General features: G+C 38.7%; 2 protein-coding genes across 2 annotated transcripts; one reads left to right on the top strand and one right to left on the bottom strand.

Moving 5' to 3' along the window:
* Nucleotides 1–148: 148 nt before the first annotated feature.
* Nucleotides 149–3,536, bottom strand: LOC114283754 (UDP-glycosyltransferase 74F2). The gene is made up of 2 exons (XM_028226623.2): nt 2,829–3,536; nt 149–1,170 (listed from the first exon to the last, which is right to left on the bottom strand). The coding sequence occupies exons 1-2, from the start codon at nt 3,483–3,485 to the stop codon at nt 430–432; spliced, it is 1,398 nt and encodes a 465-aa protein (XP_028082424.2). The 5' UTR covers nt 3,486–3,536; the 3' UTR covers nt 149–429.
* Nucleotides 3,537–24,429: 20,893 nt separating this feature from the next.
* Nucleotides 24,430–25,134, top strand: LOC114283748 (uncharacterized). The gene has a single exon (XM_028226619.2). It carries the CDS (start codon nt 24,430–24,432, stop codon nt 25,132–25,134), a length of 705 nt encoding a protein of 234 aa, XP_028082420.2.
* Nucleotides 25,135–27,848: the final 2,714 nt, after the last annotated feature.

The raw sequence follows: 27,848 nt of genomic DNA, 5'->3' as shown, positions 1-27,848 counted from the left end.
GTTGGTTCCTCTCCCACTGGCGCTTGGAGCTTTCTGTTAGCTCCAAGCTCCTCTTTATTGATGAATTTTATCATACCGTGTATGTTTATTCATCAATAAAGATTTTTTTTAGCCGATCAAAAAAAAAATAGTTAGAAATTTGAGAGGGTACGAAATAGAGAAATATATTTCAATACTCAATACGTGAATTATAAATGATTTGAATTACAAATTTTAGGTGCCTTCTATGGGCAATCAATGCAATGTAAACACAAATGATAAATGTCGCTAATGAATTAGATATTCAATAGTAATTCAGCGACTTACACAATTTCCTATGTCACACCTTCACATTACAAACTATTATATTCATAGCAATGATGGGGAATTGAACTCTTAACTTCCTCTTTTACTGGAGGTCCTCAATATTGTATTATGAACACATGTAATTCAAGATGAGGACATACACAAAGAGTTAGTTAATTTGGACACCAACTCATCAATGTCCTTATCAGAAGTCCCACCTTCACTAATAGCCTCTTTGGCCAAATCCCTCCATTTTATGGCATTCTTTTTTAATTCTTCTCCCCCGTCTCCTCCCATCACTTCCCTTATACAATCCTCAACTTCTTCTCTTCCAACAATGCCCTTCTCATTAACCTTAACCTTAATACCCACCCTCCAAACATCCTGGACAAACTTTGCATTCGTCGTTTGATCAGTCCACTGCGGCATAACCACCATTGGCACTCCCAAACTCAATGCTTCGATGGTCGAATTCCACCCACAATGTGAGAAAAAGCAACCAATTGTCTCGCTCGCTAGCACTTCCAACTGTGGACTCCATCCAACCAACAAGCCCTTGTTCGATGTCTCTTCCACAAATTTTTTTGGTAGCTTAGCCTCCTCGGAAGCCCTGACTACCCACAAGAAGTAGCAATTGGTTCTCTTCAACCCCCATGCTAGTTCCTCTATTTGTTCTACACCAAGATTGGCCATGCTACCAAATGACATGTAAACAACGGACTTTTTCGGCTTGTGGCTTAGCCATTCTAAGCAAATGGAGGGGTCTAATTGGAAGAGGTTCAACCCGTAATCATTGTCATTCTCGACTCGCTTGTCCAAGTAGAGAGATGGAATTGTTGGGCCAATCGTCATCAGTGGACTAACTTTTGACATTGAATCCACCACCTAATATAATGAAAAAGACGTTAGAACTCCCAAGAAAAAACATTGCACCACAGTAATTTTGGTTTGCGATAAGGTACAAAGTATACATATATGTTTTTATACATCTCCATTTGTTCAAGAAAATGAGGTGCACAACATGTACATCAATAAAAGAAATTTGAAAAAATAAAAAATAAAATAGTAAAGTACAGAGAATTTAGAATGCATGGCCAAGATTGTATGGCCCGTACATCAAGAACTTTAAATGTACACAATTTTTTTTTTTTTTTTCTTCCAACTAGTTTAAATGTACACCTTAGATCTAAAATTCTTGGTAAATTTCTGAATTATCCTTTGGTTCCAAAGATAAGAACTTAACATCTATGGCCATTATTCACGGAAGATGTGCGTGGTCCACAAAGAATTTTATGTATACTATAAATCTAAATTATTTTTTTGATAAATTTATAGAAAAAATGCTAGTGGTTTCTAATTCCATTGACTTGACGCATATAGGGCCACAAATAAGAACCTGGATCCTCTCCTTGAGATTTTTACTTGACTTTTTACTTACTAGGTTATTAGGCTTACTTTTAGGCCCAATTTTGATAATCCGAACCGTTTACATCTTAAGATTTGTTGAGTATATCATCCTTGTAAAAAATCAAATTGATCGGATATCAAAAAGCATGTGTTTGGATCATCGAACTAAAAACTATTTTTTTAAAAAAAATTGATAAATAGTTTTCCGAACATATACTTTCTGATATCCGATCAATTTGATTTTTTACAAGTATGATATATACTCAACAAATCTTAAGATGTGACGGTTAAAATTAACGAAATTATGCCTAAAAGTGGGCCCAATGACCCAACAAATAAGAAGTCAAGTAAGAACCTCAAGGAGAGACCACAAATAATATACATGGGTTGTGGGGTCATACTCTTCTCTATTTTGTGTGCCCAATTAGTCTCCATGGTTTGTTTTTAATTGGTTATATATATATATATATATATTTTAAAGCAACTTCATCACCTTTTGTCTATTTTGGGAAGATAGTAAAAAGTAATTTTTTGACTTTTAATCAAATTTTTAGCTTTTTAGGGCAAATAATTTGAGAAGTTGATAAAAAATTACTATTGACTTTTTTAATTAATATTTATTTATGATGTCAAATCACAACAAAATGACTAAACTATCACTATTTAATTTAAAATATTTATAACTTCACTCATATAGTATATTTTGACCTATGAGGAATAAAATTGTAATTTTACTATTAGTTAAAAACCAACTTTCCAAATAAAAAAAAAAAAAAAGAAGTAAAAGAGCCAACTTTAAACTTTTATTACAAACCAAAAGAAGTGACTTAAAAATATGCTACCAAAAGCGGTCTTTATATTTTGACAGGGTAATGTTTAGGTGTGCAACCCCCTTAAGGTTGCACACTATATGCAAGGTGTAAATGTACAAAAATATCGTAAATACAAGACATACAAAGGTATAAATGTAAAGTCATAAATGACTTACATACCATATGCAAGGTACGCTTAAGAAAAGTCCATTTTGACAAATACAATCTGTCCAATTAGTTTTCCCAATTTTTGGTGATGTTCAACACAGAATGATCAACACAAAACAGAAGTAGAGAGAGAGAGAGAAAGTAAATAAAACTGACTTTATCCTCCAACTTGTAGAAAGTGTTGACAAGAACATAGTCTGCTTTCTCCACATTCAAGAACTGGTTTAATACCACCTCAAAGTAAGCTGGATACGAACCATGCACATATATGAACGATGGCATGTCCTCCAGCTCCAGCATCGGCATCCCCGGAATCGACACCGGCAGCGATGACCGCTCCACCGGCAACTTCAACAGTCCTTCATGAGCATAGTAGTATATGTAATTAACCGCACAAGGCTGCGTAAAGAAAGCAGCTCCAGCTAAGCCGAACTCTTTGGCTACTTCCAAAGCCCAAGGCAAAAACGCATCATAGACTATGCAATCAATGGGATGGTCTGAGTTTTGATGCCTCTTGATCAGGTCAGCTAGGGTTTTTGAGCCAGTTGCTTCTAGGCGTGTGAGGTAGGCTTGGACATCACCGGCTTGCATGAAGCCACCTTCATCGTAGCCGTCAGATATGGTGTCGAATTGGACATAGTTGGATTGTGGGTTCATGGTGTTGGAGATGAGAGTGGTGATGGCAAAAGTGGTTTTGAGACCTTTGGAGACAAGGCGTTTACAGAATTGGAGCATAGGGTTAACATGGCCTTGGCTTGGATATGGAAGGGCCAAAACATGTGCTCCATAGGAGGACCCCCTTTCCTTACCCATCTTCTCTCTTACCTTTCTCTTGTATCTTTTCTCTCTTATTTCATATGGACAAACCCTTTTAAATAAAGAAAAAATCATATACAAATCAATTTTCTTCACCATTTTTTAGATTTAATAATTTTTAAATTTAATAATATTTCCTGCTATAATATATAGATAGATAGATAGATTACAAATATACTCCTGAGGTTTGCTTAAACTACAAATTGCCCTCTGTGATTTGGAAAATTACAAACACCCAATTGTTAAAAATTTTATTTAACAGAATTAACTAAAAATATAAAATTCATAATTACTCTCCTATAAGATAATAAATTTTTAAATTGTTAATTGAAACATATTTCTAATATCATTAAAAACTGTTAATTGATTTGATAATTTATTAATAAAATGGACAATTTGTTATGAAATTAAAAACCTTAGAGGGTGGAATGTAATTTTCAGAACTACAGGAACGATTTGTATTTTAATCAAATCTCAAAGGGTGTATTTGTAATTTATCCTTTAATTTAAGAATATAAAATTAATTTATAGACCAATCATATTGTAACACATATTAACAAAAAAAATTAAACAAAATAAAAAAACAAATAATTACAACTTTCAAACTTAATGAAATGATAATATTTTACAATTATAATAGTATATATATAGATAAATCATAGAATAGATCCTTATTTAAAACTTATATATTATGGGATAAATCATTATAATTTTAAATTTAAATTAATGGAATGCGTTTTATATTTAGTGCCCTCAAATTTGAATTTTGAAATGGATTAATATACTTTCTATTTTTTATTTTATATATATAAATGATATACTTTATATTGGAAAGTCATAAATTTAGAGATATTAAATATATTGAATGAGAGTTATAGAGGATTTTTTTAATTATTTAAAATAAAAAATTATAAATTTTAGTTTGAGATATTGGAACTCTCACAAGAATTGTTGTGGTTATAAACCCTTTTTTTACTTATATAATAGATAGATAGATAAATTTAATAAAAAAATATATTTGTTTTAGATATTTTTTTAATATACAATTTTTTTTAGAGATTTTTTTATAAAAATAATTTAACAATCCCATCACTAACTATAGTATATGAGGGAAGTTGGAAAGTGTGTAGTAATAGGTATAAGAGAAGTCAAAAAGACTTGTGGGTTGAAAGATGTCAATAAATGCTAAGGTTTTTTTTTTTATAAAAAAAATCAAAAAATTAAAAAATTAAGATTGGGATATTGAAACTCACACAAGACTTTTGGATTATGAATCTCTTTTTCTTATATAATATATAGATTCAAGATAAACAATTTTATTTAAATTTAAAGTTTAGTATTGTGACGAGCAATTAAAATATTCAAAATAAAACTTTTTCATATATTTTTAATTATTAAATAATTATATTATTTATATATGGGCAAAATACCAATAAATCTCAAATTTTAATATGTTAAACCATTTGGTCCTATCTTTTATTTTGTAGACTAATAAGTCCTATTTGAATATTAAAAGCTCACTATAGGCATTTTTTAGATTTCCCTCATTTCAAACATCAGCAACATTAACTACACCAACAACATCATCAAACATCAACTACATCATCAAATATCATCAACATCACCAACATCATAAAACATCATCAATATTGATCAAACATCAACTACATTATCAAACATCATCAAATATCAACCACATCATCAAACATCATAAAACATCATCAACATCATCAAACATCAACTACATCATCAAACATCATCAACAACACCAACTTCATAAAACATCATCAACATCATCAAACATCAACTACAACATCACCAACATTGTGAACATCATCAAACATCAACTACATCTTCAACCTCATCAAACATCATCAAGATCACTAACATCATAAAACATCATCAACATCATCAAAAATCAACTAAATCATTGTGGGAGCCGGATAATTGGAATAATCAGAAGCGTACTATAGAAGACAGATGTTACATGGCTCTATCCTACACGATAAGGATGCCGAATATAATAGATAGGCCGAATAGATACCGAACTATGGAGCCGAGTAAATGAGAGGATAATGAGTGACAAGTGGGCATGGCCACGAGGCCCAGTAAATAAGTATAAATAAAGGAACAACAAACTAAGCAAGGTATGTGAGAATTGTTGTGCTTAACATAAAATACAAGCATTCTTGAGTGCGGATTCTAGCTTGTCCGTCGGAGTGCTAATTCCGGCACCCCCGACCGGAGTGTTTATTTCTTTTCAGGTGACCAGAAGAGGATCACGAGCGTTCTCCAGGATCAGAAGAGTATTTCCAAACCACTTCCCCACAATTGGCGCCGTTAGTGGGAATACTTAAACACATCCATGGCGAGCGTGATGGAAGATCCTCCGACAGTCACTGTCGACCTTATACCGCAAGACGAAACCACTCCAAGAAACTTGCTTGGAACAGAGACTATCGCCGCAAGACGTGCCTTGAATTTCGCCTCACCCTCGACTTCGGAGCACGAGACAATGCAGGCGATCATGGAACAAGCAAAGCAAAATGAATAGAGGTTGGAGAACATAATCGCTGAAAACGAACGTCTTCGTGAAGATTTGGCCTTGGAAATGGCGAAGTCTAAGCAAGCTGCGCGCCTAAATCCGAAACGATCTCCGAAGGCAGGTGGTCGACAACCTTGAGCACGACAAGACACTGATAGCGACTCCGACTCATTATCCTTGGAGCCCGGGAAGAAGGGACGACATGAAACCACCAACTCTTCCGAAGAAAGTCCCCATACAATGCACAAGTGAAGAAGGAACAGTTCAGACGAAGACCAACACGATCCCTTCGTACGACAGATTGCAAAGGCTGCGCTACCCAAGAAATTCAAAGCACCGTCGTTCACCTTGTACGACGGCAAATCAGACCCCACCGACCACATCCACCACTACAAGCAGGCCATGACATTGCATGCAGACGACGAGGCCCTCATGTGTTGAATATTTCCCAGCAGTTTGGGACCATTGGTGGTTAGGTGGTATTATAAACTGGAGCCGGCTTCGATCAAAACCTTCCACCAACTACAGAAATCCTTCAGGGCCAGATTCATCACCAAGGAAGTCCAGCCGAAGCAAGCCGACTCTCTCTGGGCAATGCAAATCCTCCTAGGAGAAACACTAAGAGCATATTCGGCGCGATATTGGGAATGCTTTAATCTTGTTGATGACGCTTGCAACAAATCCATGGCCATCACCGCCTTCAAAATGCGATTACACCCAGGTAGTGCCCTTCGCAGTTCCTTGACTAGAAGACCTCCTAAAACAGTTTGGGGGTTGATGAAGAAAGTAGAGGAATACTGCAAAGTGGAAGATGACGCCTTGCGGGTTAAAGCCGGACACGTGGCTAACAAAACGGCCCCTCTCGAAATCACTTAGCCAATAAGTTCCGGACCACCTCAAAGCCCTGAACTACGACAGCGGGCTAAACGAGACAAGAGACGGGAATCTCGCCGATCCAGCGATCAATGCTGACACCAAGCAAATGAGCAACTGCAGGTCAATAGCAAGCGCACAAAGCGCGCCAACAAGAAATATACGGAGCTGTCAGAGCCAATCAACTCAATTATGTCCAAAATCCAACATCTTCCGTTTTTCAAATAGCCATCCAAGATGGTGGGACCTCCTGACACGAGAAGGCGGGACATGTGTTGTGAATATCACAAAGATCACAGTCATGATACAGACAGTTGCTATGCCTTGAAAGATCACCTTGAGGAATTGGTGCAAGATGATTGGCTCCAGCAACACGTCCGGAAGAGCACAATCAAAACTGTCGCCCTTAGGCAGAAGTCACCTCCCCTCGGCGTTATACATATGATATACAACCTTCCAACGCCATGTACCATACACGTAATTCATTCAACCCCCCAGAAGAAACGCACACAAACGAAACAGCCCCACGAAGCTCCGAGCATTACCTTCGACGATTCCAATCTTATCGGCATAACGCTCCCCCATATTGATCCATTGGTTATTGAACTACATGTGAACCGATTTACCGTTGAACGCGTCCTCATAGACCAGGGGAGCACTTCGGAGGTCATGTATTATGAGACCTTCATCAAACTCGGCTTCAACAAATTAGACCTGTCTTTGGCTCCTCATCCATTATTCGGCTTCAACGCAAATCCAGAGTACCTGTTGGGGAAAATCAGGTTACCTGTTCAGGCGGGCTCCCAAACAGTGGATGTGGACTTCTTGGTCGTCAAGCTCCCTTTGTCGTATAACCTCATCATGGGGTGAACGTGGTTACATACTATTTAGGCTGTGCCAAGCACCTATCATCAGCTGCTACGCTTCCCGACCAAACACGGCGTTGAGCAAATCTGTGGTTGCCGGCAATCCGCACAAGCATGCTATCTCCTTTCTAGAAAGACACCAATGGAGACGCAGGTCAACTCCACTAAAGTCTCGAATTGAGATAGTCTCGACGATGTCGGACGGCTCCCTGACGAAAAGCCACGGAAGCTCTAGGCGATACCAGCAGCAGCTTCCCAAGACATATGTTTAACGCGTCCAGCTGCGCCGCTACACGCCGGGAAAGTTGCTCCTGAAGGTATTTCCGGATGATAAGAGGCCGGTTGATGGAAAATTAGGCACGTGGCCTTGCTCCTAATGCACTTGTGCAAATTCTATCATTAAACCTGACCTGTGCAATCCAGTTCAAAAGTGTTCCAAATAAAGTCTCCGGATTCGGAGCCTCATCGGTGCATGACGTCTTTGGGCCGATAAAGCCTCCGGATTCGGAGCGCCCTTTGTGGATGTCACGATTGGCCAAATAAAGTCTCCGGATTCGGAGCCCATCAGCGTATGACGTCTTTGGGCCGATAAAGCCTCCGGATTCGGAGCGCCCTTTGTGGATGTCACGATTGGCCAAATCAGCGTATGACGTCTTTGGGCCGATAAAGCCTCCGGATTCGGAGCGCCTTTCGTGGATGTCACGATTGGCCAAAAAAAAGTCTTCGAATTCGAAGCCCCATAGGCGCATGACGTTTTTGGGCCGATAAAACCTTCGGATTCGGAGCGCCCTTCGTGGATGTCACGATTGGCCAAAAAAAAGCCTCCAAATTCGGAGCCCCATCGGCGCATGACGTCTTTGGGCTTATAAAGCCTCCGGATTCGGAGCGCCTTTCGTGGATGTCACAATTGGCCAAATAAAGTCTTCGGATTTGGAGCCCCATCGACGCATGATGTTTTTGGGCCGATAAAGGCTCTGGATTCGGAGCCCCATCGACGCATGACGTCTTTGGGCCGATAAAGCCTCCGGATTCAGAGCGCCATTCGTGGATGTCACGATTGGCAAAAAAAAAAAAAAAAGTCTCCGGATTCGGAGCCCCATCGGCGCATGACGTCTTTGGGCCGATAAAGCCTCCGGATTCAGAGTGCCCTTCGTGGATGTTACGATTGGCCAAAAAAAGCCTCCGGATTCGAAGCCCCATCGGCGTATGACGTCTTTGGGCCTATAAAGCCTCCGAATTCGGAGCCCCATCGGCGTATAACGTCTTTGGGCCGATAAAGGCTCCGGATTCGATGTGCCCTTTGTGGATGTCACGATTGGCCAAATAAAGCCTCCGAATTCAGAGCCCCATCAGTGCAGACGTCTTTGGGTCGATAAAGCCTCCGGATTCGGAACCCCATCAGCGCATGGCGCCTTTGGGCCTAAAAAGATTTCGGATTCAGAGCCCCATCGGCGTAGACGTCTTTGTGCCGATAAAGCCCCCGGTTTCAGAGTCCCATCGGCGCATGGTGCCTTTGGGCCCACAAAGACTCCGGATTCGGAGCCCCATCGGCGCACAACGTCTTCAGGCCGATAAAGCCTCTAAATTCGGCTGACCAAATAGTGCCACCGAGCGACGCTCAAGGGCCGAGTAATATTTCGAATTTGGAGTGCCCTCTAGAATGAAAACATTTACACATCGAAGCAGGGATATGTAGGTTAAACCAGTACAACCGCATGAACAAGACAAATCGTTCCAACATTCAAAATAAGATGTTTAATTTAGCATACAAAAATTCAGAATGAGATAAACTTTTAGAATGAAACATTTTATTCAATCAAACAGTAATTATAGAAAAACGCAATCTGCGTTCAAAGCATTACAATGTCTATTGTCATACGGCGTCACGTTGGTACAAGCGACAGCCCCGAATCAACGCCCGCTGATCAGAGAGCACCCGCAACTTGAAATGCTTTGATCTGACCGAACTTGAATCCACGATTCACAACAACAATATAACCACCTTTGAGGCGGGGACCTTTGACGCCATAGACAACGTCAAGGCCAAGATCCAAAACAAGAAAGGAATTCCCCACGAAAACAGTAATGCTCAACGGTCGCGGCGCTGCGTCGGCCTCATTTCTCGGTCACGATTGCGGAGAACTTCACCATTGTTGTTTCTCCCTTTGAGCTGATCTGCTTTGACGACTTAGAGGCTGACATTTTTTTTCCGTTTTTTGAACGTCCTACCTCCCGCGCGAGTGGGTTCTCGGCTGCGATTCATTGCAATGTCAAGCTCAGCCAAAGTCCGAGCTTCTCCTCTGCTGCTGAAGAAAAACTCCATTCGACATTCACACATATCTAACCCCACGCAACAAAATCGTTTTAAATCGAGTCTGAGCACAGTAAGCGAAGTCACTGGAGCGAAAAGTCCGAGGCGATGTATTTCTACAATCCTTGCAGTGGCCTGGAGGTGATTTCATTAACATTGAACTCCGAAAGACGGACGCCGAGTGATATTGGCCACAGCCACTCCATGTATCAATCTTTGGCTAAAATGGCCTAATTATATAAACAACAATTATAGATGGGCTGACTGTCTTCGGATTCGGAGCCCCTGGTGCATGACACCTTTGGGCCGGTTAAGCCTCCGAATTCGAAACCTCATTGGCGCAATTGACCTTGCGTGACATGCCAAAAATATATTTAGTGAAGAATGCTCATGACAAGCCAGCATATAACCGTTCGGAATTAAGACGACTAGTTAATTCAAGCCGGTCAATGTTTATACAATGAAACGCATGCAAACACGTGTGTGCCGAATGAAAAGTACAATGAAACATTTAAAATAGAACGTTTTATTCAATCAGACAATAATTACATAATTATGAACGCGATTTGCGTTCGAACGTTACATTGAATATTTTTTTTATATATACGGCGTCGCCCTCATCCTCACTCTGCTCGACTTCAAAGGCGGAAAATGGAAAATGGTTACATTGGTATAATGGCAATGCCGAATCGACCCCCGCTGCTCAAAGAGCTTCGTCGGCCTGAAGCGCCTTAAGCGCCTTAATCCAACCATGCTTAAATCCACGATTTTCGCATCGGCAAACTTCTTCGGCGAGCTTTTCCTTGGCCTTCTATATCCCTACTTTCCGGCCATCATGGAAGCATTTTTCATAGGCCCTCGCCTTCGCTGATTCCATCACGAACATGCTCGCCGTATCGCGATCAGCGAGCACGGTACTGATAAGCCGCTGGGTAACGCTTTCTTCTACGATTGGGTTGGCCTGTCCGATGGGTTGTGCCTGAACGGCCTCGATCTTCCTTAGCTCATGCTCAGCCGCTTCCGCGCGAGCCTCCAAACTTCGGATGTGTTCATCCCTCTTCTCTATTTCTCGGTGGGAAGCACGGAGACGCATGCCGATTTCGTAGGTGGTATAGAGCCCCTTCACCACACCGTGGATGCCTTCACGAAACACTTCGAAGTCCTGTCGACCTAACATCGACTGCTGGACCTCGGGATGAAAAATCTGTCGAGCAAATTCGACTGCCACACTTGAATCTCGAACGATCGAGTCCGCATCTGTCATGGGCCTATTCCCCACGAAGACTGCAAAACTCAATGGGCGTGGGTTCTCACCGGGCTCCCTTTCAGAATGGGGTTGCGGGGATTTGCCCCGTGGCTTCTTGTCCCTCCTAGGCGACCTACTTTGACGACGAGGAGATTGACGTCTCTCCCGATCCCTCGAAATCCTACCTCCCGAGCGCGAAGGTTCGCCACTTCGATTCATGTCTCCTTCCAGCTCAGCTAGCGTCCTCGCTTCCCCTTTGCTATTAAAAACAGTCTATTCGACATTCGCGCTTGTTTATCCTTCGTCAAAGACCTGGACTGAGTTACTCAGGACCTTCATTCATTGATTCCCTACGAGGGCAGCGCCTAATTGGCAATCTCACTAATATCGAAACCTCAACAGCCCGAAGCCGACCGAGTCGTGCCCCCATCAAATAATGATTTAGGCAGTCTTAACTTCCGTAATGGCAAATTCATGAAGTAGCTGGGGCAAGGGCAGATTCATCAATCTATTCGGCCTGAGTACCGCAGCCTCAGCCGCTTCACGAATCGACTCATCAATATTGTGTGATTCGGCGTTTGAAATTCATGAACCAGTTGGGGCACGGGCAGATTCATCAATCTATTCGGCCTGAGTGTCGCAGTCGCTTCACGAATTGACTCATCAATATTATGTGATTCGGCATTTGAAATTCATGAACCAGGTGGGGCAAGGGCAGATTCATCAATCTATTCGGCCTGAGTGCCGCAACCACTTCACGAATCGACTCATCAATATTGTGTGATTCGGCGTTTGAAATTCATGAACCAGCTGGGGCAAGGGTAGATCCATCAATCTATTCGGCCTGAGTGCCACAGCTGCTTCACGAATCGACTCATCAATATTGTGTGATTCGGCGTTTGAAATTCATGAACCAGCTTGGGCAAGGGTAGATTCATCAATCTATTCAGCCTGAGTGCCACAGTCGCTTCACGAATCGACTCATCAATATTGTGTGATTCGGCGTTTGAAGTTCATGAACCAGCTGGGGCAAGGGCAGATTCATCAATCTATTCGGCCTGAGTGCCACAGCCGCTTCACGAATCGACTCATCAATGTTGTGTGATTCGGCGTTTTAAATTCATGAACTAGCTGGGGTAAGGGCAGATTCATCAATCTATTTGGCCTGAGTGCCGCAGTCGCTTCACGAATCGACTCATCAATATTGTGTGATTCGGCGTTTGAAATTCATGAACCAGTTGGGGTAAAGGCAGATTCATCAATCTTTTCGGCCTGAGAGCCGCTTCATGAATCGATTTACTTGTTCGGATAAATTGAAATTAAACTAATATAATGGCCAAGATTACACTGTTATCCAAAGTAGTGGAAGGCAAAACCCTTCATTAAATTCAAAAACTACGTACAAGTAACAGTGAAACGGCAAGGAAATTTTCATTAATAAATTGAGTGTGGATAGTAACTAATTTATACATGAAAATTGCCTTGAATCCACTAAACAAAAACGTACATTGAAATTAAAGATACCTAATAAAACTAGAATGTCTCCCAGCTCAATCCTCGGGATCATACTCAAGTGGCTCAACGTCCACTTGCTCGTATGGAATTGGCAAGGCCAATGTAATTGCAGCGGCAGCAAGGGCTTTGAGCCACCCATGTTTGTATCCCTGATTCTCGAATTTGGGGACCTCATCTACGTATTCCTTCAAGGCGGCGCTCTTCCCAGCTTCTAGCGCCGTAAAAGCTACAAATTCGGCTTTTTCCTTGGCCACCTTCAATTCTTCTAACTCGGCCTCTGCCTTGGAAAGCGCCTCCTGGGCTAACTTGAGCGACTCCTCGTTCGCATTCGCTCTATCCTCGGCTTCAGATCTGAGCTGGTCAGCAGTCCGAGCCCTCTCCTTTTCAGTTTCGGCTTGAGCACTTTCCATTGCGGCCTTCATCACCTCGAACTTGGCCCTGCTTCTTTCACCTACAGCTTCAAACTTCAAGCGGCCAATTCTTTCAATGGTATCACGTTGCTGGCGGCCTAGTTTGGCTATCCCTCCAACCGTCTGCAAAACAAGTTTGGATCACCACATCAAGCAACATCGTATGCAAACCAAACCAAGCAAGCAAAAAAGAAAGTATCGTATACATACCAGAAGGGCCGACTGGGTAGCGAACGCTATAGCTACCAAATTTGGCTCTTCTCGAAAGGTGGCCTTGTCAGCCGGTAGTGAAACTGAGGCGGCCAAGCTCGACGCCAAGGCTGGATTCTTTATGGCAGATGCGTCAGAGGAGATTGGCGTGTCTTTGATCTTTGGTTGAACAACAAAGGGGACAACCACGTCGGACTCCTCTAAGCAAGGCCATTTGTCAGCAGGGCTATCCTCCGAGCCAGCCTCACCCTTGGCGAAACGTTTTTTCCCCCGCTGTTCAGCCCCCTCCGTCTCGCCCCGCTCTTCTGAAACCAGCCGTTCTTCCGTAACCTGCTGTTCAGCCCCCTCCGTCTCGACCACAACAACTCACGCCGTTTCTTCTCCAGTAACCGGTTATAAAGATTCAACCGGGGCAGGCTTAGAACGAGAACGAGCGGCCTCGGCTTTCTTTCGAGCGGCCATTTGCTCGGCATTTCTCTTTCTCGCCATCTGCGTGAGATTCTCCCTAGCCATGCCCTCTGAAAAAGTGCCGGGAAGGTCTCCCAAGTTTGTAAAAATATCTCCGAAGGAAAACTCCGCCCGACCCGAAATGGACAGTGAGTTAGGCTGGTTAAGATCGGCTGCCTCAAACGCTGATTTCAGAGCTTTGTCGACCTCTTCGGCCTCGACGGCGTACGACCTCGTTAATTCAGCATCTACCTCGACAACCTGCTCTAAGCCTTGCTCCGAATCAGAAGCTTCAAGACCAATTTGCCTAAGGATCTTGAAACTGGAGAAGACAAGAGCCGTAAGGTGTTGCTCGCCGGTTGGGATCGGGAAGTCGTTCGCGGCCGAGAACGTAGTGTAGGTAGGCTCATACCGCAGGAGAATATGGGCAGCCCTCCCTTGCTTTTGTACGTTTGGACGGCCAAAATACTTTGCAGTTTTAATTTCCGCAAGGACTGCGTCATCAGCCGAGGTCAAAATCCTGTTCAACTTATTGCCTGCAAGAACAAAGGGTAAGGTTTGGAGAAAAATTCGCATAAAAGAAATATTAACAAACAAGGAGTTATACGGCGACCTGGTTCACACCTTCGTCTGGGAATAGGGTCTAGGCGATCTTCGCCTTCGCCGAACTCCTAGTTGCCTCGGACATTGACCATTACATTGTCAACTCGTTTGCCAGAGTTGGCAAACATTGTTACCAAGTGATGGTCGGTGTCCTTGGCCTTGAGAAAGTAGCGCCCGAGCCGACCGGAGGATTTAGCTAAAGCATAGCAGTGCCGAATCGCCGGAATGCCAAGGTTGATCCTGAGACGTTGGTTCAACTCTATGATTCCCATTACGATTCGGAAAAAATTCACATTGGGTTGCGAAGGAATCAGACTCCAATAGCGGAGGACGGCCCTGAGAAATGGGTGTAGGGAAAAGCGAACTCCGCCCTCCGCAATAGACAGGGGAGGGAAGACGATTGTGTTTTGGTCATCCCTCTCCATATCAAGGATATTGTCCGTTACCAGTGAAAGATGGACATCCTCAGGGATAGAAAAATGTCTTCGGAACCCAGAAATTCGACCATCGGAAAGGAGGTCTTTCAAATGCTTAGCCATTCTAGTAAGGACTCAAGGATATAATAAAATCAAAAATAAAAGCAGAAAACAGGATTGCAAGGAGAAGAGAAGAAAACTTACGAAAGGCAAAGGAGACAAAGAGACAAGGAGAGAACGGATAAGAGTTGCAAAAAACGCGTCAAAGAAGAGATACCGACTGGCAGTCTAGGAAGTTCAAATATTCGAAAAAGTATGTTTTCGAAAGGACTTAAGTTTCAAATTGTAATAAATGCGAGAGAAGCATGAATAGGGCGGGAAAGCGTCACAGGGATCGGGAAGAAGATTAACCGCCGAATTTTTGACTTCTAGCCAAACACGCCGACTAACTGATGTTAACGAGGTGTTTGGGGGGCAATGTGGGAGCCAGATAATTGGAATAATCAGAAGCGTACTATAGAAGACAGATGTTACACGGCTCTATCCTACACGATAAGGATGTCGAATATAATAGATAGGCCGAATAGATACCGAACTATGGAGCTGAGTAAATAAGAGGATAATGAGTGACAAGTGGGCCTGGCCACGAGGCCTAGGAAACAAGTATAAATAAAGGAACAACAAACTAAGAAAGGTATGTGAGAATTGTTGTGCTTAACTTAGAATACAAACATTCTTGAGTGCGGATTCTAACTTGTCCGTCGGAGTGCTAATTCCGGCACCTCCGATCGGACTGTTTATTCCTTTTCAGGTAACCAGAAGAAGATCACGAGCGTTCTCCAGGATCAGAAGAGTATTTCCAAACCACTTCCCTACAATCATCATACATTATCAACATCACCGACATTGTGAACATCATCAAACATCAACTACATCTTCAACCTCATCAAACATCATCATACAACAATATGGGATATAATATATTGATATTTATACAATATAACAAACAAAGATACCATACCAAATATAAAATATAACAAACAAAGATACCATACCAAATATAAAAAGGACTAAATGGTTTACAAAAAAACCCTCAGGACTAGGTAGAGCAACATTTCCCAATATGGGATTTATGAGTAATTTTTCAAAAATGAGTCATTTAACCTACACGTCTTGTAAGAGCTTCAATATCCCAATCTTCCTTTTCTAATTTTTTTGATTTTGTTTTTAAAAAAAAAAAAAAAAAACCCTTAGCATTTATTGACTTCTTCTAACTCACAAGTCTTTTTGACTTCTCTCATACCTATTGCTACATCCTTTTCAATTTCTCTCATATACTATGGTTAGTGATGAAATTATTAAATTATTTTTATAAAAAATATTTAAAAAAAAAAAATTGTATATTAACAAAATATCTAAAACAAATATAAATTTTTATTAAATGTATCTATCTATCTATTATGTAAGTAAAAAGGGTTTATAACTACAAGTTTTGTGAGAGTTCCAATATCGCAAACTAAATTTTTTAATTTTTTGATTTTAATTAATTAAAAAAATCCTCCATAGCTCGAATTCAAGAATATATATATATATATATATATATTTAATATCTCTAAATTTATTATTTTTAAAGTATATCATTTATAATAATAATAATAATAATAATAATAATGATGATAATAAGTAGAAAGTATACTAATCCATTTCAAAATTCAAATTTGAGAGCACTAAATATGGAAAGCAGTCCACTAATTTAAATTTAAAATTATAATGACTTATTCCAAATATATAAGTTTTAAATAATGATATATTCTATGATTTATCTATATATATGTTATTTTAATTGCAAAATATTGTCATTTCATTGAAAGTTGTAATTCTTTTTTCTTATTTTTTTATTTTGTTTAATTTGTTGTTAATACGTATTACAATGTGATTGGTTTATAAATTAATTTTATATTCTTAAAATAAAGGGTAAATTACAAATACACTCTTTGAGGTTTGATTAAAATACAAATTGCCCCTATAGTTTTGAAAATTACATTCCATCCCCTGAGATTTCTAATTTCATAACAAATCGCTCATTTTATTAATAAATCATCAAATCAATTAATAGCTTTTAATGATATTATAAATATGTTTCAATTAACAATTTAGGTAATTTTATTATTATATAGGAGAGCAATTATGAATTTTATATTTTTAGTTAATTTTGTTAAATAAAATTTTTTAACAATGGGGTGTTGTAATTTTCCAAACCATAGGGGGCAATCTGTATTTTAAACAAACTTAGGAGGTGTATTTGTAATTTACCCTAAAATAAAATTTCAAATTTGGATTCTTACTTAAATTATGTTGCTATTCGTTCCTTAAATTTTGCATCCTTTATTAAATTATAAAATAAAATTTCAAATTTAATTTTTTTTTTCAAATTATATTGCTACAATTAAATGTGATCAATATTCACATGTATCATAATATACATGTGTTCAAATTATTAATCGCTATTAAATTGTTTTTTCTTTTTTGTTTTAAATTTTATAAAAAAATTATATATTTTGTAAACTATAAGGACTTGAACAATAATATTTTTTAATACAATATATATATATATATATATATATTTTTGACAAAAGAACAAAACATAACTTTTTTAGTACTTACCAAATATGATGAATTTTGTTAGATTTTTTTTTTAATTTTTAAATCTCAATTGTTAATTAAAGAAATTAAAATTATAAAGATATCTTTGACTCAAAACTTTTGCTAAAATAAATTAGAAAGAAATGTTAATTTTTTTTTATATTAAAAGTGATAGTTTGCTAAACTTTTTTATTTAAAAAAAAAAGAAGAAGAGGGTTATAAGTGATAATTTATTATTCATCTACAATTATTTTCAGATTAAATGAAAATATCATATTAAATTTTCTTTTTACCTTTTTTTATTCAAACACTTTTATTTTGTAAGAAATTTGTTTTTATTCTATTTAATATTTTATTGTAATTTTTAAATTAAAAATAATTTCTAAAAAATCATATTTAAATTATTTATGCAAGCTCAAGTAGTTACACCACTACCACTACCACTACCACCACCATCGAAACCACAAGAAGTTCCAAGGGAAGAGGTGCCGGTTGTTCTTATACTCGCACTAGACCAGCTAAGAGACGAACCTAAGATCGAGGTTTGTAATCTCGACATCAATGCTGACAGAATCGCTTACTAAGGATAATGCATCAGATAATAAATGCATCAGCCATGAATAAAGCAGTTGCATCATAATTACCGTATGTATGGTTGTAGGAGAATATTATATAATAACAAGATGTAGTTAGTTTGTTAGACAGTTATGATTAGTTAGGTTGTTATTACTAGTATTGAATAAATGTGTATATATACACTTGTACAGAGATGATTTTGTTTCTTATCATTCAATGAAATACATCCTTCATGGTATCTGAGCATTGCCGCTCTAACGAGTGATCCTGGCAATGGCTTCCTCTTCTCCTTCATCTATCCCTTCCAATCTCACCATGCTAATCTCAAATATTAATTCTTTCATTACTGTCAAATTGGATAGCACAAATTTTATCATTTGGAAAAATCAAATGCAAAACATTCTTCGTGCAACTGATCTTCTCAAATTTGTTGATGGATTATATCATTGTCCACCAGATTCAGTTCGAAGTTCTTCGGGCTCTAAGATTCGTAATCCAGAGGCTATACAATGGAGAGTGATAGATGCACATCTTCTGAGTTATATTACTGCTACACTTTCTCCAGCGATCTTCACTGTTGTTCTTCATCTTCACACCAGTTCTGAGGTCTGGATGTTTCTTGAAAAACGTTTTACCTCTCTGTCTGGATCTCACATTCATCAACTCAGGAATAAGCTGAATTTGATTTCTAAAAATTCAGATTCCATGGAAGTTTATCTTAGTAATATTAAGGCGATTGTTGATCAGTTGAATATTGCTTCTTCTTTTATCGATGATGAAGATATTGTGTTGATTACATTGAATGGATTTCCTACTGAATATGATTCGCTTAAAACGGCTATTCGTGCTCTATCGGAGAGTATTACAATGGAGAATCTTTTTTCTCTCCTATGCTCCGAGGCTATTCATGTTGAAGGAAAGATCAACCATGCCTTTGATCTAACTGTAGCTTACGCAGCTATGAAAGATACTAATTCTTCTAAAGGTTTTACTTCTTATCATCATAATCGTGGCTTCTCTTGTGGTGATTCAAGAGAGTCCAAAAATGCATATCGCGGAAATGCATATCGTGGTTTTGGATCTGGTTCTAATAGATATTCCAGTTCTCGTGGCAGATCTCAATCTCACACTAGGTCTCAATATGGCATCATTTGCCAAATCTGTGGAAAGGTCAATCATACAGCCATGGAGTGTTGGCATCGCCTTGATCCACAGTTTCATGCTCCCTCACAGACTCAGTCACAATCCTCCTCTATTACATCTCATCAAGCATTTGTTGCATCTACACCAGATATTGCTTCTTCTTCTCAGACTTCTTGTCCTTGGTTCTTGGATTCTAGAGCTTCGGATCATATAACCAATGATCTGCATCACTTCAATTCTTATCAACCGTATGATGGCACTGATCAAGTAACAATTGGAAATAGTACTTCTCTTCCCATTCATCACACTGGGAAAGGTATCTTGCCCACACCACACCATTCTTTTCGTCTTGATAAAGTTCTTCATGTTCCTTCCATTTCTTCTAACTTGCTTTCAGTGCATCAATTGGCCAAAGATGATAACTGCAATATTATATTTGATCACTCTTCTTTTGTCATTCAGGACAAGGCCTCTAAAGCTATTCTGCCCAAAGGCTTGCATACTAATGGTTTATATCATTTTCCTGTACTGCCTTCATCATCATCACCTCATGCTTTTCATAGCTACACCTCCTCTGATGCTGACACATCTATTGCTCCATCTGTTACTACCTACACATGCGTTTAAGCCATCCATCATTTTCAAAATTTCAAGTTCTGAAACATCAGTTGTCTTTGTCTACATCTGTTAATAAAGCACATTTGAATTGTAATGCTTGTTCTGTTTCCAAATGTCATAGACTTCCATTTACACTTTCTAATTCTTCTGTAAATAATCCATTGGCATTAATCCACTCAGATGTTTGGGGACCATTCACTTGTTCTACTTCTACTTACAAATATTATGTGTAGTTTGTGGATGATTTCACTAGATTCACATGGCTTTACCCTCTTTGTTACAAAAGTGAAGTATTTTCCAAATTTATGGAATTCAAAGCATTTGCTAAAAAATAATTTGGCTTCCCTCTTAAGATTTTATGATCTGATGGTGGTGGTGAATTTACAAATCATTCTATGAAAATGTTTATGCAAACTCATGGTATTCATCATCAATTCTCCTGTCCCCACACTCCATCTCAAAATGGAGTAGCTGAGCGCAAACACTTGCATATTATTGAAACTACTATCTCTCTTTTGCACCACTCTTCTTTACCCCTTACATATTGGTTTGATGTCATAGCCACAGCCACCTATCTCATTAATAGGCTTCCTAGCAAAACTCTTTCTAATTTTTCACCTTATGAACTGCTTTATCATCAATCTCCTGACAACACTAACCTTAAAGTCTTTGGTTGCTTGTGTTACCCTTGGCTTCGCCCCTATTCTCCTCACAAATTGGCTCCCAAATCAGCTCCTTGTGTATTTCTGGGGTATCATCCTTCTGTCAAAGGTTATTGTTGCCTCAATCCTCTCACAGGTAAAATCCTCCTTTCCAGACATGTCAGATTTCATGAGACCTCTTTTCCCTTTTCCTCTTCTTCTTTACAGTCCTCACAGTCTACTTTGTCTCAGATTCAGACCTTCTTTTGGTTCTCTTCTCCTCTGTCTTCACCAAAATCAGTGTCCACTGCTCTGTCCTAGCCCCAGATTGTTCTCCCTCAGTCCCAACCTGGTCTGTCCTAGTCTCCTCCTGCTTTCTCTCCACCCCAGCCTGCTTCCCTACCTTTTCAGACATCTGTTTCACCTCTGTCCCGTCTATTCCTCCTACACTGCCTCTGCCAGTGCCTATCGATTCTATCTCTGTTGTCCTGCCTCTTCTACCACCTTCTTCCACTAATGTTCACCCTATGACCACTCGATCTAAGTCTCACTCTACTTGCCTTTTAGCCTCTACTACTCTGTCTCCTGCTGATATTGAACTTCTATCCTATCAACATGCTCTTTTTTCTCCTGTTTGGTTCCAAGCTATGCTTGATGAATACAATGCTCTGTAACAACAAGGAACTTGGTCTCTTGTTCCTCTTCCTCCCTCTAAGCAATCCATTGCCTGTAAATGGGTTTTTAAAACTAAGAAAAATTCTGATGGGACTGTCGCCCGACACAAGGCCAGACTTGTGGCTAAAGGTTTTCTTCAGCAACATGGTATTGATTTTCATGACACATTCAGTCCTGTGGCCAAGCAGCCTACTATTCGTATCTTGTTATGCTTGGCTTTGCATCATCATTGGCCTATAAAGCAATTGGACATTAGTAAAGCCTTTCTTCATGGTCATCTTGAGGAAGAAGTTTACATGGATCAACCACCAGGATTTGTTGATCCTTCTAATCGTATCTTGGTGTGTAAACTTCATAAAGCACTATATGGTCTCAAGCAAGCTCATTATTGGACTTGGTTTTCGACTTTCTCTGGTTTTCTTCTGTCCCAAGGCTTTCTTCAAAGCAAATGTGATTCCTCCTTATTTGTTCATAAAACATCTTCTTCTATCACCAACCTCCTTATCTATGTTGATGACATTCTTCTCACTGGTACTGATGAAGCTTTCCTTCAAACTCTTTTAACCCATATGCACAAAACCTTTTCCATGAAAGAATTGGGTCATATCTCCTATTTTCTTGGCATTTCAGTTCAATCTTCCTCTTATGGTTTCTTTCTTTCTCAAACCAAATATGCTATTGATATCCTTGACAAGGCTGGTATGAAAGATTGCAAACCGTGTGCCACTCCGGTCTCTCTGAAATCTCATCTTCTTTCCACTAATTCTCAGCCATTTTACCAACCTTTTTTGTACCGCAGTATTGTTGACGCCCTTCAATATCTAACCATCACACGCCCTGAGCTTTCTTATGCTGTTAATCAAGCTTGCCAATTCATGCACTTTCCTACTGTTGGCCATTTTTCTGCTGTTAAACGCATTCTTCGATATATCAAGGGGACTTTATTACATGGTTTGCATTTTACACCTAGTGATTTTCAGCTTCAAGCTTACTGTGATTCTAATTGGGAAGGTGATCACTCTGATCGCTGTTCTACTTCTAGGTACTGTATTTTCTTGGGTTCGAACCTCATCTCCTGGTCTTCTAAGAAACAATCCACCGTCTCTCACAGTTCCACTGAAGCTAAGTATCGTTCTTTAGCTCATACAGCAGCCGAATTGACTTGGTTACAAATATTGCTTGCAGATTTTGCTATTCCCCAACCTTCTCTTCTTGTGCTTTGGTGTGATAATTAGTCTGCCATCTTCTTAGCTGCTAACCTAGTATTTCATAGCCACTCTAAACACATTGAAGTCGATTGCCATTTTGTCCGAGAAAAAGTTGCAGCTCACCAGTTGTTACTTAAGTATGTCTCATTAACTTGCTGATGTGTTCACTAAAGCCTTATCCTCTACTTGATTTGCTTTTTTGACTTCCAAGCTAAGGGTTGCTTCTCCACCTCTTATCTTGCGGGGGAATGCTAAGGATAATGCATCAGATAATGAATGCATCAGCCATGAATAAAGTAGTTGCATCATAATTACCGTATGTATGGTTGTAGGAGAATATTATATAATAACAAGATGTAGTTAGTTTGTTAGATAGTTAGGATTAGTTAGGTTGTTATTACTAGTATTGAGTAAATGTGTATATATACACTTGTACAGAGATGATTCAGTTAGACCAAAGGGCCTAACTGCCTTCCAAACTTGGTTGCTGGTTTAGAGGATGTAGCTGTTTACCTCTTGATAATTTCAAAATGCCACATATTAATAGATTTGATGGCTCTGGAATTGATTTTTTTTAAAAGATAAGAGGGTAATGTTCTTAACATTAGTTGTTGTGTAACACCTTTTGCGGTGTGAGATTTTGGGTTCAACTCTTATAAAGAGCAGTTTGATACCCTTTGTCGTGGTGATTTATTTCTCCACATTATAAGGGTTGTATATAGTTAGTTGTATTTGTTGGGTTTGGGTTTGGTATATTAGTTATATTAGACTTTGTTAACTTTCTAATTATTATAAGCTAGTAGTGTATTTGATAATATAAATATTTCTCATATTTGTAATTGATTTCTTATCAATTGACAAAATAATAATAATAATAATAATAATAATAATAATAATAATAATAATAATAATAATAATAATAATAATAATAATAAATAAATAAATAAATAAATAAATAAATAAATAAATAAATAAATAAAAGTTCTTTAAGTTGATTTTCCATTCATTTATAGAACTCCCAAAAAAGGAATAAATAAATAAATTATCAATAAGTCTTATTTTGTTTTGAAGATTGCTATTAATTCTTATCATATTTTAATATAGACAATTAAATCTTATTTTTATAAATTGTTTGGAAAAAGTTCAATTCTCCATAATATATTTCAATTTTGATCTTTCTCATTAAAATATAAACCAAAAACTTTATAAAGAATTTTAATTTATTTATAATTTTATAATAAAAGTACTTCAAAATTTTGAAATTAAATAATTTTTGATAAACAAAAACATAAGTATATGATTCATCGACTATCTCATATATTGAAAAATTTATCAATATTTGTATTGATAAAATTTTAATAGGATTTAGCCATTTTAGATTGTTTACTTTGAAAAACATAAAACAAAACCAAAAAGAAAAAATCATAGTTTGAAAAAATAAAAAATATGATAAATTTTACGTCTATTTCTTTGGATCCAATTGTTGTTTATAATTCTTTTTCTTGATATAGTATTCATAATTTTTACAATTAAAAAAATATAATTTTAAGTAAAATAAATTTATTTACGAAATTATTGTTCAAATAAAATAAGAAACTTGGAATAAAATCCACCACTATAAAGTAACCAACTTTTTGGAAACCTTTTATAAATGTGATTTAGTTATCGATAATGAATTCTAATAGGAAAATAACACTTATTGATATTTTTTTATTGTTATAGTTAGATATTTCTTTAGACCAGTTGTTGTTGCCCTTGCACAATCTGATCTCTTTGAGGGTAGTTCCAGCCCTTGTAGCTTTCTACTCAAAGAAGCTGCAGCTACTGTTCAGCTGGGGCAAAAGCTTGGTATAAACTTTCAAGGGAAAGAAGATGTAGTGTTAGATAAGATCATTGATCTGGAACTCAAGGACAAATAAAGAATTATCACGGAGGGTAAGGCTAAGATGTAAGCACAGTAGCTGGGGGATGTTCAAAGTGTGTATTTGTCTCTTTATGAAGCTTATATCTTGGAATGTTAGAGGTATTGGCAAGCCTGAGAAGAGGGGTAGAATTAAAAAGCTCCTAAAAGATAGGCACATTGATGTGGCATTCTTTCAAGAAACAAAGAAGGTAATAGTGTCGGATTCTGTGGCTAGGGGGCTATGGGGTAATAGGAATATGGAGTTCTTGTCTATGGACCCTGAAGGCTTAGTAGGTGGGCTCCTGTGCATCTGGGATCCTGGTGTGTTCCAATTATCTGGTAGCTACTGTAACAGGAGGTTTATTTTACTCTCAGGTACATTGTATAACTCTTTTCATTGTGTTATGCTTAACATTTATGCTCCTAATGAGGTCAGCAACAATTCCAGTTTTTGGAATGCTCTTCTCAACCTCAAGGTTTTCTTTCCTTTCCCTTGGTGCTTGGGAGGGGATTTCAATGAGATTAGACATATGGGAGAGAGAGTTGGATGTTCCCAGAAAGACAGGGGTATGAATGACCTCAATGAGTTTATAGATGCCTGTGAACTGAACGACCTTCCTTTCTATGGTAGAAAATACACTTGGTGTAATGCTCAGGAGGCTCAGAAATGGAGCAGAGTTGATAGGGTCTTACTTAGCCCTAAATGGTTGATTCACTTCAACATGAAGCTTTGGGGTTTGCCTAGGCTCATATCAGATTACTGCCCTTTATTGTTGATGAAAGATGACAGATATTAGGGCCCCAAACCTTTCCGGTTTATCAACGCTTGGACTTTGCATCCTAGCTTTTCTAATTTCTTTACTACTTGTTGGCAGAATTCTAATTTTATGGGTTAGGCTGGTTACATAATCCTTCAAAAACTTAAGCAACTAAAGCTGGAACTAAAGATATGGAACTCGAAAGTGTTTGGCAATGTCTCATCTAAGCTCAAAGCTGCAGAAGATGAATTGCATGCATTAGATATCACTGCGGAGGCGACTTGCTCCAGAAAAGGGCATGAGAAGGGAGGTTAGAGGTGAAGTGTGGAAACTCTATAGGAGGGTAGAATGGTTATGGTATCAGAAATCCAGATTGAATTGGTCACTGCAGGGGGATAAAAACACTAGATATTTTCATGTTTTTGCAAGTTCTAGACAAAGTAGAAATATGATTAACTCCATTCTAGTTAATGGTGTGCCTTGTGAGGATCCTAGCAGAGTTAAGTAAGAAGTACTCCGTCACTTCAGTAATCAATTCATGGAAAGTTAGGTGAATAGGCCTGTGTTGGATGGGGACTTCAAAACAATTGAGGGTAGCCCTGCATCTCTCCTCTTGGTATCTGACTTCACGAAAGTAGAGGTTTTGGCAACCATTAAAGAGAGTAGCGGTAACAAAGCTCCGGGCCCGGATGGATTCAACTTGTTGTGCTATAAAAAATTTTGGAAAATTATGAAGCTTGAGATCATGCAATTTTTTAGAGATTTCCACCATAACAGCAAGCTCACCTATGGTATCAATAGCTCCTTAACTACCCTCATTCCCAAACTTGCCAATCCCATCAATCTGACTGATTATAGACCCATTAGCTTGGTTGGTTCTCTATACAAAATTTTGGCAAAAGTTCTTGTGCATAGGATGAAGCCAGTGATGCCCTTAATTATTGGTGAGGCACAAACAACTTTTGTAGGTGGTATGAATGTCATTGGTGAGGTGTTTATTGCTAATGAACTAGTTGATGATTGGAAGAAGTCCAAACGGCGAGGGCTAATTATCAAGTTGGATTTTGAGAAAGCCTTTGGTTCTATAAACTGGGAATTCTTATTCTCCATGATGGCCAGTTTTGGGTTTGGGTCTAAGTGGATCTCTTGGATGAAAGCTTGTGTATTTATAGCCCGTATCTTCATTCTAGTGAATGGATCACCAACTAGTGAGTTCTCACCGCAAAGAGGCCTTAGGCAAGATGATCCATTATCACCTTTCCTATTCAATATTATTGCTGAAGGGCTCAACATTCTTCTTAACAGAGCAATTAATCTTGGCATTCTTAAAAGAATATTGGTTGGAGCTAATAAGGTCCTCATATCCCATCTCCAATTTGCTGATGACTCTATCCTCTTTTGTGAAGCAAATTTGGAACAGGTGGTTATAATCAAAAGAATCCTTAGGTGCTTTGAAGTTCTATCCGGTCTTAAGATCAACTATCACAAAAGTGTTGTTTGTGGAGTTGGTGTGGTGGATGAGTCACTACACTCTTTTGCTCACCTCTTGAATTGCAAGGTGCTCGACTTACCTTTGAAATTTTTGGGGCTGCCTCTAGGTGCTAATCCTGGTAGGAAATCAACTTGGAAACATGTACTTGACTCTGTCAGAGCTAGATTTTCAGGATGGACGAGGAAAACATTGTCCTTCGCTGGAAGATTAACTCTGATTAAGTTCGTTCTTTCAAGCTTACCTGTGTACTATCTCTCTCTCTTTAGGATGCTTGAAGGTGTGGCTCGTGACTTTGAAAAACTAGAGGTTGCATTCCTGTGGGGCGGTTTTGAATTAAAAAAGAAAATTCATTTGGTCAAATGGCTAGAAGTAACAAAAAGTGTTCCTCAAGGGGGTCTAGCCATTAGGAGGATTAGGGATGTTAACTCTTGCCTGCTCCTCAAATGGTGGGGAAATTTGGTACTCAAACTAATGCTCTTTGGAGGCAAGTTATATGCAGTAAATATAAGGTAAAGGTTAACTGTTGGCTTCCTCTAGTGAAAACTTCCTATAAACATTCCAGGGTGTGGAAGGATATCATGTTCATAGGGGCTCAGAGTAGAATCATTTTTAACTACTTCTTGGATAATTGCCTAATTAAGGTGGGTGTTGGCCGCAGGATCAAATTCTGGCATGATAAGTGGTGTGGTGCCACCTCCCTCAAGAACAAGTTTCTTACTCTTTTCACCCTCTCCTCTGCCAAGTCTGGTTCCCTTTACTTTTTTTATGCTATGAAATTTAGCCCTAATGATTGGAATCTCCCATATAGAAGACCATTATATGCTTGGGAGTTGGTGGATGAAGCTAGACTGTTCGATTTGTTATCCTCTGCTCCTTCTCTAAGACTTGAGTGTGTTGATAGTTTGTCTTGGGCTGTTGCGGCTGCTGGTTCTGGTATGTTCAATGTGTCCTCCTTATACTCCTTTAGTACATCTCTTCTTGGGCCTCCACTAGTTCTAAGCAAGTTTATTTGGAACCACATCTTACCCCCCAAAGTCCTATTGTTTGGTTGGTTGGCATGGAAAAACAAAATTAAAACTTCTGAATTCTTGCACAATCTTGGCATCCTAGACAACAACATTTCCTCCTCTTGCATCTTCTGCAATTCTGCTCCAGAATCTGCCCAGCATATTCTGCTACATTGCTCATTCTCTTGGGCCATTTGGTCCTTTGTGCTTCAGGATTGGGGTCTCCAATGATGCATTTCTCTATCTGTTTCAGA

Source organism: Camellia sinensis, chromosome 7 (genome assembly GCF_055761805.1).
Source record: "Camellia sinensis isolate YWXY chromosome 7, ASM5576180v1, whole genome shotgun sequence".
Lineage (NCBI taxonomy): Eukaryota > Viridiplantae > Streptophyta > Magnoliopsida > Ericales > Theaceae > Camellia > Camellia sinensis.
Note: the sequence above shows the minus strand (reverse complement) of the source record. Positions and strands in the feature narration are given on the sequence as shown.

Bases quoted from the DNA above. Each gene is read 5' to 3' on its own strand.
- LOC114283754 (XM_028226623.2), bottom strand. From the start codon at position 3,485: ATGGGTAAGGAAAGGGGGTCCTCCTATGGAGCACATGTTTTGGCCCTT. The intron at 1,171-2,828 runs GTCAGTTTTATT...TCATTATATTAG, and splicing joins TCTACAAGTTGGAGGATAAA to GTGGTGGATTCAATGTCAAA.
- LOC114283748 (XM_028226619.2), top strand. From the start codon at position 24,430: ATGAAGCTTATATCTTGGAATGTTAGAGGTATTGGCAAGCCTGAGAAG.